This window comes from Pavona decussata, unplaced genomic scaffold (genome assembly GCF_977016875.1).
Source record: "Pavona decussata unplaced genomic scaffold, jaPavDecu1.1 SCAFFOLD_19, whole genome shotgun sequence".
In the NCBI taxonomy this organism is placed as follows: domain Eukaryota; kingdom Metazoa; phylum Cnidaria; class Anthozoa; order Scleractinia; family Agariciidae; genus Pavona; species Pavona decussata.
The window spans coordinates 2,109,433-2,125,135 of NW_028145442.1; the positions used below are offsets into that span (position 1 = coordinate 2,109,433).

General features: G+C 38.9%; 1 protein-coding gene across 1 annotated transcript; it reads left to right on the forward strand.

The window, feature by feature from the left end:
* Positions 1-1,307: 1,307 nt before the first annotated feature.
* Positions 1,308-10,055, forward strand: LOC146487010 (mitochondrial-processing peptidase subunit alpha-like). Its single transcript, XM_085091462.1, has 11 exons — positions 1,308-1,629; positions 4,032-4,111; positions 5,031-5,113; positions 5,414-5,516; positions 6,036-6,128; positions 6,596-6,865; positions 7,323-7,625; positions 8,624-8,689; positions 8,826-8,914; positions 9,382-9,437; positions 9,563-10,055. Exons 1-11 carry the CDS (start codon positions 1,350-1,352, stop codon positions 9,736-9,738), a joined length of 1,599 nt encoding a protein of 532 aa, XP_084947588.1. The 5' UTR covers positions 1,308-1,349; the 3' UTR covers positions 9,739-10,055.
* Positions 10,056-15,703: the final 5,648 nt, after the last annotated feature.

Sequence of the window (15,703 nt, forward strand, 5' to 3'; positions counted from 1 at the left end):
TTTCAAAGTTTTTGTGGTGTTTGGATTGGCACAGTAAAAGACGTCTGTTGAAGGAGTGGAAGCTGGAGTTCACAGCTGTGTTGCAGTTGACAGTATATTGAGTATTCTGCCAAACTGAATAAAATTAGTTGATTTTCAAGACTTTTATTTCACTCTGGTTAGACCGTGATATATTACAACAGATTTTTATCTTTTTATCTTAACTAGTAGTAGTGACAAAATGCAAGAAACCCCTCCCCCCTCCCCCACCCCCTATACCTTTGGCAAGCATAAGATGCAACAAAATGGTGCGGACTTGGACATTTACCCTGACCAACAGAAAAAAAGGCAGGAAGTTCAAGCAATGATTTTTGTGTTTTTATCGGCTGGATGATGGCCCAGTAGGAAACTAATCTCATACCCAGATCTCACTGCAGGTTTGGAAATGTGACCGTGGGAGATCTGGGTACAAGAATAGTATGAAGCCCTTCTGTGCGACCACAGGATACCCAACTGCTTTGGTGCTGATCATTTGATAAACAGATCGATTTACCTGAGAGATTTACATCAAAGTGAAGATAGTTTTTTTTTTCTGTGTGTTTTCTACAATCGTTTTAATGTAGATGTAGATGGAGCTCTTCAAGGTCTTGATTAACGTCTTAAATGTTTATTAATACCTTCAAGACTTTGATAGAAACCGGAGGATAAATTAAATCTGGGCTTTACTTTCCAACGCACTTTAAACGATTACAAACGACTTTACTGTGATACAAAAACAAAAACTCCTAACTGAAAAGACACAATCTCGTACCCAGAGTTCTCAGGCTTTTTGGTTAGGGGGTAGGTGCCAGGAGAGACTCTGGAGAATTCGAAAAAAATTAAAGTTTCTGATTGGCTGCTCTGTATAAGCTCCGTCACGGCTTCCATTGTTTTACCGCAGAAATCCTGCGGTAGTAAAATTCCAGTACTGTACCCCAGAGTCTCTCCTGGCGACCAACCGCTGGCCAAAGAGCCTGAGGACTCTGAGTCCGAGATTGAAAAAGACGGTGAACCAAAGTTCAGTTAGGGTCGATTACCAGCCGCTGTTCGGGAAAATGAGCTCGCACTCACCCCTCTTCCCCCCCCCCCCCCCCTTAACAAAAAGGAAAGCCGGACCGGAGGGAGCGGCGGAAATCGAGCCTACGGTTCAGTCAATTTCACTTCATTGCGATACGAAAAGTCCCTACTGCGTAGCTCTGAAAATTCCAATGTACGCATAGCGGACCTATCTTCAGTTTTCTGGTTGCACTTTGCTTCCTTGTAAACGACGTAATTTTCTCCTCTGCGAGTCAGCTGCTGGAATACACAGTGCCCGCGATGCGCAGAGGAAGATGGCTGGAAAAAGTCTCTTGCCCATATTTCAAGGCTGTAGATCACTTCGCGCTTTACACAGAACCTCCAGACATATAGCACGAAAGAGACTGCTTAGCAATGGCGCGATCCCTCCACTCAACGAGCCTTTACCAAATATGCCTCCTGCTCCACCACTGATGCTTAGCGCTACAGAATCGTGGCAAAACCAACATGATCACGTAACTCATGTTACCACACTTGAAAATGGTATAAAAGTGACTTCACAAGACTCGTTTGGTCAGTTCTCAACGATTGGTGGTAAGTAACGAACAAATTAGGTCGGACTGACTGCTTCTCGGTTAAGGATTTCGGAACTGTCATCTTTTTGTTTTGCTGTCACGACGACGCACGTGTACTAAAATCGAAGCAGTCTGAATTTTACTATGTGCAATATAGAATCTATCTTACATCAGATGGCAAAAACGTTGATGTCACCTCAGGAGGACACTGTGAGTTTCGAATTTACACAGTGCATTCAAAATTTTCCCAAGAAAGAAAATTTTTTTAGTAATAAACTCTTCATACATAAGCTTAAGCTTAACTACTTTTAAATTCCATCAAATGTTTTCACTTGTCTGGATTGGTGAAAATGTGTCATCTAATGCAATACAGTTTGCCTCAACTAAAACTGGGACATATGCAGTGATATTTCCCTGTTGATGCGCTGCAGTTTCAAACTTGAGGCATTTCAGACTGTGCAATGCAAGAGGAGATAATTTCCATTTCTAGTCCCCATCCCCAAATCTCCTAACTACCCTAAGGATGACAAGTTTTTGCTGAGGGGTTATACACGTAGGATGTTTTATTCAAAACAGCGGCCAAAAGTGGGATAGGATTAATTTTTCAAAGGCATGGCCAAAAATTAAACACATCAGATTTTTTTCTTCAAAGGGTGCCTCCTTGGAGTTGGTGGGTGGAATGTCGCAAGGAACCACTTTTAAAAACCGTTAAAGGGGCACTGTCACGGTGGTCTTGCAGTCTTTTGGTCAAAACTGCTTGAGTATTTAACAAGGAACCTTTTTTGTCTGACATGAAATTGCTCGTAGAGTGCCGGGAAGAAAATATTACGGGATTTCTCCAAGGAAGAACAAATTACAATCAGTTTTTAGCAATTTCTCTGCAATATACATGAAGAACTTTCAAGTTGCAATCCATTTCCATCCTAGCCATCTGCACCAAAAACATCCAAAAAACAAAACCCAGAAAAAAAGGAACTGTGGCTTGGGCTTCGAACCGCCTACATTTTCGAGACCCGTCATTTGACGCATTTGGCTTCGTTTTTTTGTTGTAAACGAAGACCAAACTGGCAAAAAAAAAAAATACACCCAAACCCTGCTTACTAAAAAAAAAAAAAAAAAGAATTAGAGACCGTGAGTGGAAAGAAAAATAAATTTTCGCGCGCATCGAACTGGGTACCTTCCGCAGTAAGTATTCCACTCGCCTAACCGAATGTGCCACAGCGGCATACACTGATTATCACGATGCAAAAAAGGTTTAAAATACCATTGTTATTCATATTGAACTTCAAATTTCCCGCTCGGTTGATTTTACGAAACAAAGAACTTAATCGGTTTCTTTTGTTTTTTGCTTTGAATAAAAGAATGCAAAGAACGCCGACACGTTTTTTGCTTAAGGTTTTTCCTCAAAATGAAGCAGAAATTTGCGAAAAAAAATACAGGGCAATGTTTTTCTATTAAATCAAGGACCACATGCAAAAATTCAGCTGATTTGGATGACATTTTAAAAAAATGGCCAAAATCGTCACTTACGATAGTTTTGCATAAAACCCTTCAATTAATACTAGTTTCTGTTTACTAGTAGGTTATTGTTAACAAAACTGATCCATTATTTTGATGTTTCCATTACCGGTAATAAAAAATTCAAACGTGTTTTTTTGCTATAATTGAAAGTGACACAAATATAGGTGACACTGCCCCTTTTAATAGTCTTCCATCTTGCAAAATTTTTGCAGTTGGAACAGACAAGGAAGGAAATCAACAATAAAAATGATCAGCAATGGTAACATTGTTGATCAGAGTTCTCCCAACAGGAGTCAAAGCTACATGTAAGACCTACTGAAAACTAGTTCGGATGCTCCACCTGACTGAGCCACAGGAGACTCGTGGGAGCTAAGGCCATTGAACTAGGTTCATGAGACAAGCATCCTGCACACTGCTAGGATTGGAATGTCAATGAGTGGCATATGTGCAATGGAATAAAAATGTGATGTAATATTTTAAGCCTGGTGAACAAATGAGAATGATGTATTATTCAGTAATGACACAGGCAAACTTGGAAAAAGAAATTCTGAGTGCTCCTATTGCTCCTAAGACCTTCTGAAAACTAGTTCGGATGCTCCACTAGATTGAGCCACAGAAGACTTGTGGGAGCTAAGGCCATTAAACTAGGTTCATGGGACAAACATCCTGCATACTGCTAGGATTGGAATGTTGAGTGGTATGTGTAAAGAGAATGTGATGTTGAATAAATGAAAGATGTTTTTTTTTCTTGACTATGCCTGTGTCACTGGCTAAAAATAATACCTATCCAACAATCTGTCAGGGCCCAGTTTACACAGTGGACTCTATGTATAGACACCTTCCAAAATGGTGCATCTATTATTAAAGTAGTAACCTAATTATTTATTGTGATTACTGCAGTTGCAATTGATGCTGGCTCTAGATATGAAGTAGACTATCCTGCAGGATTGTCACATTTGTTGGAGAAACTCTCCTTTCAGGTACATTTTTGCAACTCTAAGAAAGTCGAAGAAATATGCTTTTGATAAGAAAAGAAGGGGTGTCTGGAAAAAACCCCTTAATGACATCTGATAAATTGACTTGTATTTGCTTGGGAAACAAATGGAGAATTTGACCTTATAATCAAAAGTCATGCAGGCCTTATTCCTCACACCCCTTCAATTGTTTTATTCACTTTGCATTACTTGTACGTTTTGTTTCATTTATTTTCTGGTTTTCAAGCCATAATATATTTACAGCTGTATTGAACTCGACATTTACTTTGGATGCGGCTGAATCAACTTAAAAACTAAGTGAAAATGACTTATCCTTGAGCTAGCACATTTTATTGTTGTTGTTGCCATCATCATCATCATCATCATCATCATCATTATCATCATTTATTTATTTGCCGTACTAAAAACAAGAAGAAATGATAGAATTTACAAATAATGGCAAGCAGACCTCAAGAAACCACCAGGCTTATTAAGAGAGGCCACCTCGGCTGTCATTAATAAATAGAAAATATGGTGCAGCGTAAGTGCGGCTTGGTCAATTCATGATTTTATAGAAAAGGTGAAAAAACTAGATGAAGAAGTAATTCATATTGGGATAGAGTTCCAGATTTTGGGACCTTGGTAAAGGACTGTAAATTGCTTATAAGATTTGTTCAACAAGAATGCGATCAATAGTGGTTGGCTGTTCTGGTGCCATAATTATGCACTTGGCTACTTGGTAAGACAAATTCAAAAACATTGGAGGTAATAATTGATTTTGATAATAAAACATAAATTTGGCTATTTGAAATGAATTAACTTGGAAAATGTCTAAGATACCCAATTTAGCAAATAGTGGAGTAGAGTGTGCTCCAAAAACCATGCAGGATATCTCTGTCATTTTGTTTTATACTTTGCATTTTAGAGTACAGTCAAGTTTCAAACCAATGATGATATCACACAAGAACTGGAAAAATTTGGAGGCATGGCAGATTGTACGTCCTACAGGTATTGACTCATAGATGGTAACTGGTGGAAAATTTTATTAATTTTATTGTATTTTATTCTAAACTATATTTCTATGTTGTGCCATGTCATGTCATGTTGCTTTATTGTGTACAGTACCGTGGTGAATAATAGTGGTTTTAAATTTCGATAAAACACTGCTGCTTGTGTTTTAAAAATTACATAAACAAAACCTCCTCTAAAAAGCACTCCACAAGAGATGACCTTCAAACAAGTATAAGTACTTGGGTTTAAAGGCTTACTGAACAAGTCCCTGACTAATTTCTAATCTTGTTTCAACAGAGATGCAGTTATTTATGGAGCGTCTTGCTTCACCAGTGGTGTACCCACAGTGATGGAAGTTCTGTCTGAGGGTGTTCTTCGACCCAAGCTTTTGGACCAAGAGGTGACTCATTTAGTTGTTGTTATTTGCTTACTGTTTTGAAATGTTGTGTTTTCAGTATGCTTTCACATTTGGTAACTTGTGCACTTAAGGACAGTGCCTACTAATAAAGAAGTATTTTTGTGTGGTTTATGACTATGTGGGGAAAGCAGATCTCAGCAAGGGCTACTGAAATCAAAAAAGAAAGTGAGGGGTAACCACGCATTTTTCAGAGATAATTAACCAACAATTGTTCTAAAAAACAGGAAAAATACAAAGCAATGTATGACGTTTTTTTTTTTTTTTTTTCTAATTGAAGCTTTTATTATCTCTGAAAAATTCATGGTTACCCCAAAATTTCAAAACAGTAAGTTTCACTATAAAAGGTCTAGCCACTCCTTCCTTTTACACCATTGTTTGTGTTAACTGGCCCCTTTTATACCAAAAGTTCCTCAGTGTTTTATATGACCTTTTTCAAGTTTTTCATGTAATTTATTTTAAACTAGTTCAAAGTTTCATTTCCTTCATATGTATTGTTTGTAGATTGAAGAACAAAAAATGGTTGTGCAGTTTGAACTTGAAAACTTGGAATTGAAGCTTGATCCAGAACCTGTTCTAACAGACTTAATTCATGCAGTAAGTATTTTTTGTCTTTCTCAGCAGGGCTTGACCCAGTGGCTTGTGACAAGTCTGATTTCACTAGCCAAAACAAAGGAATTATTTTTAATCAAACCCGGTACACTTTACTTGCTGTTTAAGGCTAATGACACCTGACATATACAGCTGTTTTGACAAAGGTTGTCCCAAAAAGCATAAAATCGTAGGCGACAATGACGAAAGGTAGTCTGGGAAGTACCGAATAAATTTCAATAAGAGCTCAGAATTCATATTGCCCACCATCTCAAGTCTTTGCTGTACGGTCAAGGCATCATGGATTCTAATATTTTATTGAAATTTCTTGGGTATTTCCCAGACTACATTGTACTTTTTGGCATTGTCAAGTACGCTTTTACGCTTTTTTGGGGACAATCTTTGTCGAAACAGCTATATGTTACTTGACATACCAGTACTGCTTACAAAGTGTTTTTTTTTTCTTTTTTTAGGCAGCTTTTCGTGACAACACAGTAGGTTTACCCAAGTTGTGCCCACCAGAAAACATAGGAAGGTTTAATTCTTCTATTCTACTTGACTACTTAAAAAGATACTATCAGCCGTCTAGAATGGTTATAGCTGGAGTTAATGTTGAGCATCAACATCTAATAGACCTGACAAGAACCTACTTTGTTGACAAAAAGCCTGTCTGGTACAAAGAAGGTGAAGAGCCTCAGGGCCCAGACAGATCCATTGCTCAGTACACGGGTGGTATTGTCAAGGTATTGTATGTTCACTTATGTGATAATTTTGAGTGGTAAACTATAAAATATCCCACAAGTAACTTGAATTTTTCAGTAAACCTTGGATGTTTTTCTGCCAAGAAAAAAAGGAGTGTTATTATTTTAATCTTCGTCTATCACAAGGAAGTGCTGGGCAACTCTTTATTGCTTATTGCTCAACTTTCAATTAAAAGCATTTCAGTAGCAGTGTTGCTTTTGCCATAGAAATGTTAAACGTTGGCAGACTTTTGAAAGTGAAAAGGAAGGAACAGTTTTTAAGGGTAAAAAAGTCTGGAAGAAAGTTTGTTGAGACCTTTTTCAGAAAATATTTTATTTTTCTGTGCCGTTTCCAGGCCTGAAAATTAGTCTGTTAATTGTCATTGATAGTTTTCCCAGGTTTAGCTTTTGTAAAACACCTGGTTATTTATGTGCAGTGTATATTTACTTTTTCTTTCAGGACCACAGAACAGAGCCACGCATCAACCCTGGCCCCACCCCCCTTCCAGAGCTAGCACATCTCTCAATAGGTGTGGAGTCCTGTCATTATGACGATCCTGACTTCTTTGCCTTCACAGTCCTAAATACTATGATGGGCGGTGGGGGATCATTTTCAGCTGGTGGGCCAGGAAAAGGCATGTATTCTCGGCTCTACTTGAATGTTTTAAACAGACATCACTGGATTTATTCTGCTACAGCATATCACCACAGCTATGCCGACACTGGTTTATTTTGTATCCATGGCAGTTGTCACCCCACTCAGGTCAGTTTCAAACAAAGAAATGCACTTGAATGTATTGTCACTCACCACATATTAATTTAGAAAGTTTGTTGCTTGAAAGGGAGGCTCCCTTGCAAGTAACGTGACCATGTTTCTTCCTTAGATGCGTCAACCAAGTTGTTGGAAATCTCCCAGCAACTAACTCAATCAGTGTGAGTTTCAAACAAAGAAATGCAGTTCAATATCTTGTCACTCATAAAAGTCAAATGCTGTACATCAGCTACTCCTAACAAAACGTAAAATAAATAATTGTAATTTGTTTACCCACGGAGTTTCAAAGAGCTCTCTACTGAAGGTGTGCGTACGTCCGGGTTGTACTGGAATTTGAAAGTGTTGGTTTTTGTGGAGGGAGGAAAACGGGAGAACCTGGAGAAAAACCCTTGGAGCAGGGACAGTAACCAACAAGTGCCACTTCTCTGCCCTGAGTCTGTGACTTGCAGTGCGACGCGCTTACCTTGGCCACCCAACAAACTTTTTTTACAAGTTAGCCAATCAGGATACGCAAATTTGATTAACGGTCGTGCCTCCTTTTGTATTTTATGAACAAGGAGGAAGATATCGTGATTGGCTAACTTGTAAAAAAAGTTTGTTGGGTGACCACGGTAAGGCGCCTCACACTGTAACAGTCGTAGACATTTGCAGTGCTTTTCAACTTCTTCTTGTTGTCTTGCCTTCTCTAAAGTTACTTTGAATTCATGTTGCTGATCACAATCTCTGACAGGTTGTAGGCAGTGAACGTTTTTCAATTGTGTAGAAACATAGTAAACTGCTTACAGCTTTTTTTTTAAAGGGCAACATTTTGCCTTTTGCTATTACTGTCTCGCTCTCCCAAATTTCCGTACATATTTTTTTAAATCTACGGAAACAAAAAGTAATTTCTAGTTGTCAATCATTTCAAAACTAGGAAGTGTCATTTGCAAATTTACGTAAATTATTGCATTTTTGCATTGATTGTTTTTTTTTTTTTAATTTATTTTCAGTTGAGAGATCTTGCTCAGGTGATTTGCAAGGAGTACTTTACCCTCATCAATAGCGGATTAAATGAGGTTGGTTTTGATATTCTGTAGTCACGAAACTTCGGGATGGTTTACTAGTACTTTTTATTAAAATATAACACGTACAGACTCTATGCCGCTGTGTAGACATTTGTAAATTGTTGATTTTTTTCACGTTCTTTTGCAGGTTGAAGTAGCTAGAGCTAAGAAGCAGCTCCAGTCTATGCTGATGATGAACTTAGAATCAAGAGTTATTGTATTTGAAGATATAGGAAGGTAAAGTACACAAAATACTATCCCCCCTCTTACTGGTCTGTTAGAGCTCCGCTTAATTTGCCTATAAAACAACAAATTTAAGCAAAAAAATTTACATTACTTTCGCAAAGACCGTAAAACTTCCAAAAAACCCTCTTTTCGTGACGGACCCTGTTTCCTTGTTGTTTGGCTTTCTAATCATGAAACAAAAGAGGACAATTACCACTAAGGCCTTAAAGGTTGTACCCTGCTAGCAGAGCGTTTCTTTCTAGCAAGTCTTTTAGCATGTACGTAGAGTCATTCGCGTCCCTGGTATTTCGCGTAGTAATTTCGCGTAAACAAGCCGCGAACGAGACGCGAGCGACTGCGTACATGCTAAGAGGCCTCCCAGAAAGAAACGCTCTGCTAGCAGGGTATAAAGGTTGAAATAATATTGGTCATAGTTTGGATTTTACAACAAAGTAATGTTTTCTTTTTGCATTTTCCAGGCAAGTTCTTGGACTCGGCAAAAGGAAGTCACCTCAAGAACTATTCGAGAGCATTGGTAAGATTTCAGACTTCACTGATGTAGCCTTTGTGACATTTTAACTTATTTTCTTCATTTCTGTCTTCGCCTTTCCTTATCACACTTCATGTTTTTTTTTTTTCTTTGTTTTGTTTCTTTTTCAGAGAACGTGACAATGGATGACATTAAACGCGTCAGTTCCCGGATGCTAGCGTCCAAACCCTCTGTGGCAGCACTAGGGAACCTGGCCACTCTACCGAAATATGAAGAGGTCCAACACGCGTTTAATAACCGTGGCAACTTCAGGGGCGCATCACGCTTTTTCCTTTATAGGAACTGATGTCACCAAAACTACTTTTACCGGAAAGAATCCGCCGTTTGTAGTGATGCCTTGATTTCGTTGTTCCTTTCAACTCAACGCTTCGTGTGATGGCATGTCTGACTCGAGCACAACAACACGATTGGAACAACTTAAGGAAATGTTGTGGTTCGGTTTTATCCTTGGTTCAATCTTGATTTTCGTTCGTTTTTATGTACGTTGGTCTAGGATAATGAGTATAAAATTAAGCTGAAACAAAACTTCAACCAAGGATAAAATTGAACCAAATATTAAAAATGCAATCTCAACGAGGTGTAAATAGACACTATTCAAACATATCGTCTTTGTCGTTTGTAGACGGCAAGCAGCCCCTTTCTGGTTAGTCGAAGGTGCGCTCACAGCGCACCGAGACTGGAGCGAGGAGAAATAAACGAGAAGAGACTCTCCCCAAACCCCCTCCGCTCATTCGCTCCATATTTTTCGCGTTCGGCTATTTCGCTCGACCTCTCGACTATCCAGAAAGGGACTGCTTGCAGTCTATGTCTTTTGCCCTGCAACGCACTTACCAGATTTTGCAATCCCCGGACTCCCGAAGAGACAGTGGGTCATCTGTGATACAGGCCCCTCCACAAGTGGCGCGTATACACAGAGAGACAACAAAGTTAATCCCTGTCTCTTTCTCGCCGAGAGGGTCAGAGGTGCGGCGAACAACCCACGCATTCTTTTTGTTTCCACATTAATAAATGTACTAAGATGAAAACACAAATGCAGAGCCATTGCACTGTGCAGTAAACATCTTTTGGTTCTCTTCACCCAGTAGTGGTTTGTTTGGTCAGGTTACTTGGTCGATTAATTGGAATGACTTCAGAAGCTATTGGCTTTGTTTACGTCATGAGATGATTTTCAATAAGCGAGTTTGACGCTGGTTACGACTTTGATTTTTTTTGTTGAATGTTCTAAGCTTTGATGCTGCCGATTTCTTTCAAACTTGGTCAAACGTCTTGTGACCACTAACGTAAAGGGTACTTTTCGAGTTCTTTCCTTTTGTAGATTCTCTTTTCGTTATCTGAGTAGTAAAAGGTTTACATCATTTGTCAAATCAATTCTCACTTTAACTGTCTTTAACAATCCAACGGTAAACAGCAACTTGACAGACAAATGCGTAACCTGGAGATGACAGTTTTAATATAATACAAGAAGTAGATGTCAGTTTTTAAAAGAAGAAAAAAAAAATAGTCGCATTTTTGATGTCGGAAGAATAAACAAGGAAACGATACATTTATTAAAAATAACTGAACCATGTCAACTGTTTCCTTTGCCCAACGGCGCGTTTCAGTTACGTGATGAATGGGGGCGGATTCGAACACGGATGAATTGTCCAAAAAGCATTAATTGTTTTGCCCGTTAACAAATACTTCATTCAAAAATTGCGAAAATCTTTCACATACCTGTGTCAATTGAGGCGGGCAGCTTAACAATCAGTCTAATCAGTCTTTTAACAAAGCCACTTGTTTAGCCAAGAAAGCAGGATTTGTAGGTTAAACGTGGGCGACGGGTACAGACGAACAAAATTGGACCACTCGTTCATTCATCAGGACTGCTTATGAGGCAGAAAATAATCGACAGTATTATAAGGCATAGCATTTTAGGGTGTAAATATCGGACTGCTACACTCTTCCAGAGTACGTGTACGAAAGCATTCATTGATAAGAGCCAATATTTGATTCGGAGAGTTGTGTCATACGACCGAGTAGTTTTACCTCTTGAATAACCTCTTCATATCTCAAATGCTAGCCCTTCAGTGTTTGACCCCAAATTCTTTAGCAAGGGCGCAGGCTGCAAGCTCTCGTGCTCTTAAAGCGAGAACCTATAGTGTAGTGGCAGTAGGGTTCCGTTTGTCGTGGTTGATCATAGATGATACGTTCCAGTTATGAAAAGCCCTGCGGGCGGAGCATCGTCGGGTATGGCTGGTGAGATCATGTCTGAGCAGACTGGTCTGCTAGAGCTCCGCTTAATTTGTCTATAAAACAACAAATCTAAGCAAAAACATTTTTACATTACTTTCGCAGGGACCGTTAAACTCCCAGGTGGCAAGCGCGAAAAGCTTCCTTTACAGTTTTCTTTTCCACCATTTTGCTGTAATTTCTAATTCTTCTAAGGCTTAGGGAATGCTTTATTGTAAAAGATTGGTTCAGCTCGTTTTTGTTCTGTGCCTTAATAAGCCGGCTTTAAGAAATTATTACGCCAGGAGGATTCTGACGCTATGTTAGTACATTCGCCAGCCACCAGAATTACTTCACTGCGGATTCTTTCGACTCTGCAGGCAAGCCTGTAGCCATTATTGAGCCCGGAACCGAGACAGTTGCCTCGGTAAACAATTCCAACTTCGGGATAACCAAAGCATTTAGAGTTTTGTTGAATTATCTTTTAGAGAGATTGATTTTTGAGAATCTAAAAAAACCTCTCGGAGCAAAGACGAGAACCAAGAGAAAAACCTTTCGGAGCTAAGACGAGAACCAACAATAAACTTAACCCACATACGACGCCGAGTTCGGGAATCGATCACGAGCCGCATTGGTGAGAGGTAAGTGCCCTCCGCTGCGCCATCTCTGCTCCCCAAGCTTTTCAATAACTAGTTTTAGGAACTTCACTTGAATTAATCAGTGATTAAACTCTTGAAACAGAAGTACCTCAATAAGGTGTTTTTCGTAGTGTTTATTCCTGGTACTTTATTCCTTAAATTGATGTGTACTTACGTTTGATGTTTTTTCACGTCTTGTTTTATCTTGTTATTTTGTGAATACTAAAACAGTAAAAAACGTGGAGTAATCTAATTTATACAGTCCCATCAAATGAAGATGCATGGCGCGACCAGAAAAATTTCGAGCTCGGCTGCTAATGTCGAAGTTCTCACCTGAATTAAGGAATGGTTCTCACTTAATATCACCATTTTTGGACACTTTTTGTCTAGTTTTTTTATTCCAGTTCGCCTGGTTTATAACTTGGTGAAAACAAATGGGTCAAAATTTTTTGACGATCTACCATGTTAGCTGTCGTCACATGATCGACCACGCCCTAATTTATGCAAACTTTTATATATTCGGATTACAACCTGACAATCAACGTTAAAAACACTCTTCCTTGTCTTTAAGTCTTAACGTTACAAAGAATTACCCTAAATTAATTGGGGTTTTTTGAAACGCTTAAATGTAGCGTAGCTATTTAGTGTTTTTCTCTCTCCCCAGTCTCTCTCCAAACTAAAAACGTCATAGTTTAACAAAAGTAAATAAATTCTAAAAACCCCGATTAGTTCCCTAAACCCTTGTACCAAAGTCATTCATAGAAAGTAACCTGACTAGCAATTCATTTTCCTAAGTTGTCGTAAATTTAAATCGAAATAAAATTTTGAAATTGGGCGTGGTATGTAACGTGACACAACAGCAGCTTCAGCGACAATAAAAATGAAATACTTTGTACAGATTCTTGGCTCTTTCAAACTTTCAAACCATTACCTTTAATTTACTCTAAAATAGACCACCCCCTCCAAATCTATCGAGACCCATTCCTTAATTCACGCGAGTTATTGTATTCGATAGATTCCGGTGCGAAAGCTAGGAATGCGCTTTTTTTTTTTTTCTTACATTTTTTCTTACATTCTTTCACATATATAGATATTTTTCATATATACTTTTATATTTTCTGTATTTTTTATGTTTGACCTCGTTGCTGAAAGTTTTGGTCTAGCTATGGGCCTGCTCTCTGCTAATAATCAGCTGGTTGTAATTGAAGGTTTTGTCTGCAAGTAAATTACCCTGATATTTTATTTACCACAAAATTATAATGGACATTGCTTTTAAAGACTGTTTGGTTTAGGTCACCTGTCGGGTATTTGTTTGGGAAAAACTTGTTTATTCGCTTGGTTTGTTATGTTTACAATATAGTTCAAGCGTAAGGAAAGGAATTAATGAACTGTAAAAGAAGGAAAGGCCAGTTTTTTTCAACCCCATTCCCCCTTCATTGCCCCTTGCTAATGAGTTAATTAACGGCCTCTTTCTTCGGGAGTTTAGTTGCACATGCGCAAATTCAGCCGGCGGTAGTTACACGAAGCGAGGAGAAGGTATTGTGTTTCGGCCCCTGAAATTTATCGCCCGTGAAATGCAATTTCCCTGTGTTTTTGTTTACAGGTCAGTTTCGTCGCCCATAAAATTATTAACACGCCCCTGGAAACTGCGACCGATAACGCAACAAACCGTTATTTTGCACATCAATTATTGATGTCGTATTAACACTTAACGTTCCTCGAGGGGAACAAGCCACTGACATTTGCCGAGTTATGAGTGACCTTAAGGTAATAATTTTCCTGATGTCAGAAGGAAAAGGAACTTAAAGAACTTACAATCGCTGAACAGTGGGGAAGTCTCATCAAAAAGCCTGAAAGAGACGGACCTGCACTAAAACTTCGTGATTTGGAATAATGTCATTTACTTCAAGCTACGAGAGATTGCTTATTTTAGCCTTAATCCTGCTTTTCGCTCTGTGTGCTACATTTGTTATCAAACACAAGCTAAATGAGGGCGAAGCAATGGATTACTATGACACTGCACGAGCAAAGAGAGAGATAGACCAGTCTTACGTTCTCCTAATTGCAGACTCCGAGCAAAATTCAGTTCGAGAGAGCGCGATCAAGGATCAGAACAAAGTTGATTCACCTCTGGATACGTAACTGATCATGACAGAACTGGCAGGTTCACTCTGACATTAGAAATGACTGAAAAGGTGACCAGGTTAATGAAAGAACTGCACAAAATGAAATGGAAGCAAGAAAGTGAAATCGTTGGATTCCTGTTTATAAACTTCTTAAGTTCCTGTTTATAAACAAACGAGGACAAAACCGACCGGCAAAAGCAAACAAAAATTGTGTTTATTATACTGGCATAACTTTAAAAAGCAATTGGTATGTTCGAGTTGACTAATGCAAAATTGACATATGTGGTCAACAGGCCAATTATCCCGTCAGGGGAAGATGACTGAACTTACAAGTGGATTAAACACAGTTTTTCTAGGTCACAAGGAGACGGTCCCTGGGACTTCTACGGGTCATATCACTTGAATTCAAGAGTCCTAACTAAGAATGATTTAATTATACCAGTTTTACTTTCTCTGGACGCATAGTCAATGTTCGTCTTAACTCGAGTCAGTTGTGTGAATGTTCTGTCGTTTCGCAAATGAAGATGTGTCACATTTATAATTTTGAATTATTTGCGTACCTGCTATGTGATAATTTTACTCGAAGGCTATTGTGGCAAATCAAGGGTTTTCAGGAAGGTTATATGTGTTCTTTATCGCAACCCTTCAGGAGTACCTGATGGACTAAAAACCCGTTCTGCAGGCTGGAATACAGCTGGCTGGGAACGTTTCTAAATATCTAGCTTGCTGAGAATTGCTGGGTAAAAAAACTGTCTCGTCTGTTTTTCCTGCCTGTCAGGACCCCTATCAGGCTCGTAAAAAATCGTATTTGACTTTTCGCTCTAACAGCATCTTTACTAATAAAATTTGAAGGCAAATAGCGCGCCAGGAAATAACGGCGGCTCCACTGTTTTCCATCATGTGTTGTTCTTTCTATCTCTATATCACGCGGTGTATGTCAGCTGTCAATATAAACACGGTAATACAGAATTATATCTTCCACATTCGACTTGGTATTGGAGAAACATGTATACAAAATTTCTTGAATAATTTTAACATCGTTCTGATGTCAGAGCGTTCTATAAAAAAATTCTAATTTGTCAACCCTATCATTTCAGAGATTGTTTATTAAGTCGAGAGGCCGTGTCAAACAAATCAAACGAACTCCCCGTGCTTCGGTAATTTTGGGTAGTGTTCATGACAGTCTATATGGCTTTTTTGTAACTTCCCTGGCCGTTACAGGCGTTGCCAAGCTTAGCATACCCACTTCCCTTGCCTACCCTTCCTGTCTCTGCTTCAG

Bases quoted from the DNA above. Each gene is read 5' to 3' on its own strand.
- LOC146487010 (XM_085091462.1), top strand. From the start codon at position 1,350: ATGGCTGGAAAAAGTCTCTTGCCCATATTTCAAGGCTGTAGATCACTT. The intron at 1,630-4,031 runs GTAAGTAACGAA...TGATTACTGCAG, and splicing joins TCAGTTCTCAACGATTGGTG to TTGCAATTGATGCTGGCTCT. The intron at 6,866-7,322 runs GTATTGTATGTT...TTTTTCTTTCAG, and splicing joins ACACGGGTGGTATTGTCAAG to GACCACAGAACAGAGCCACG.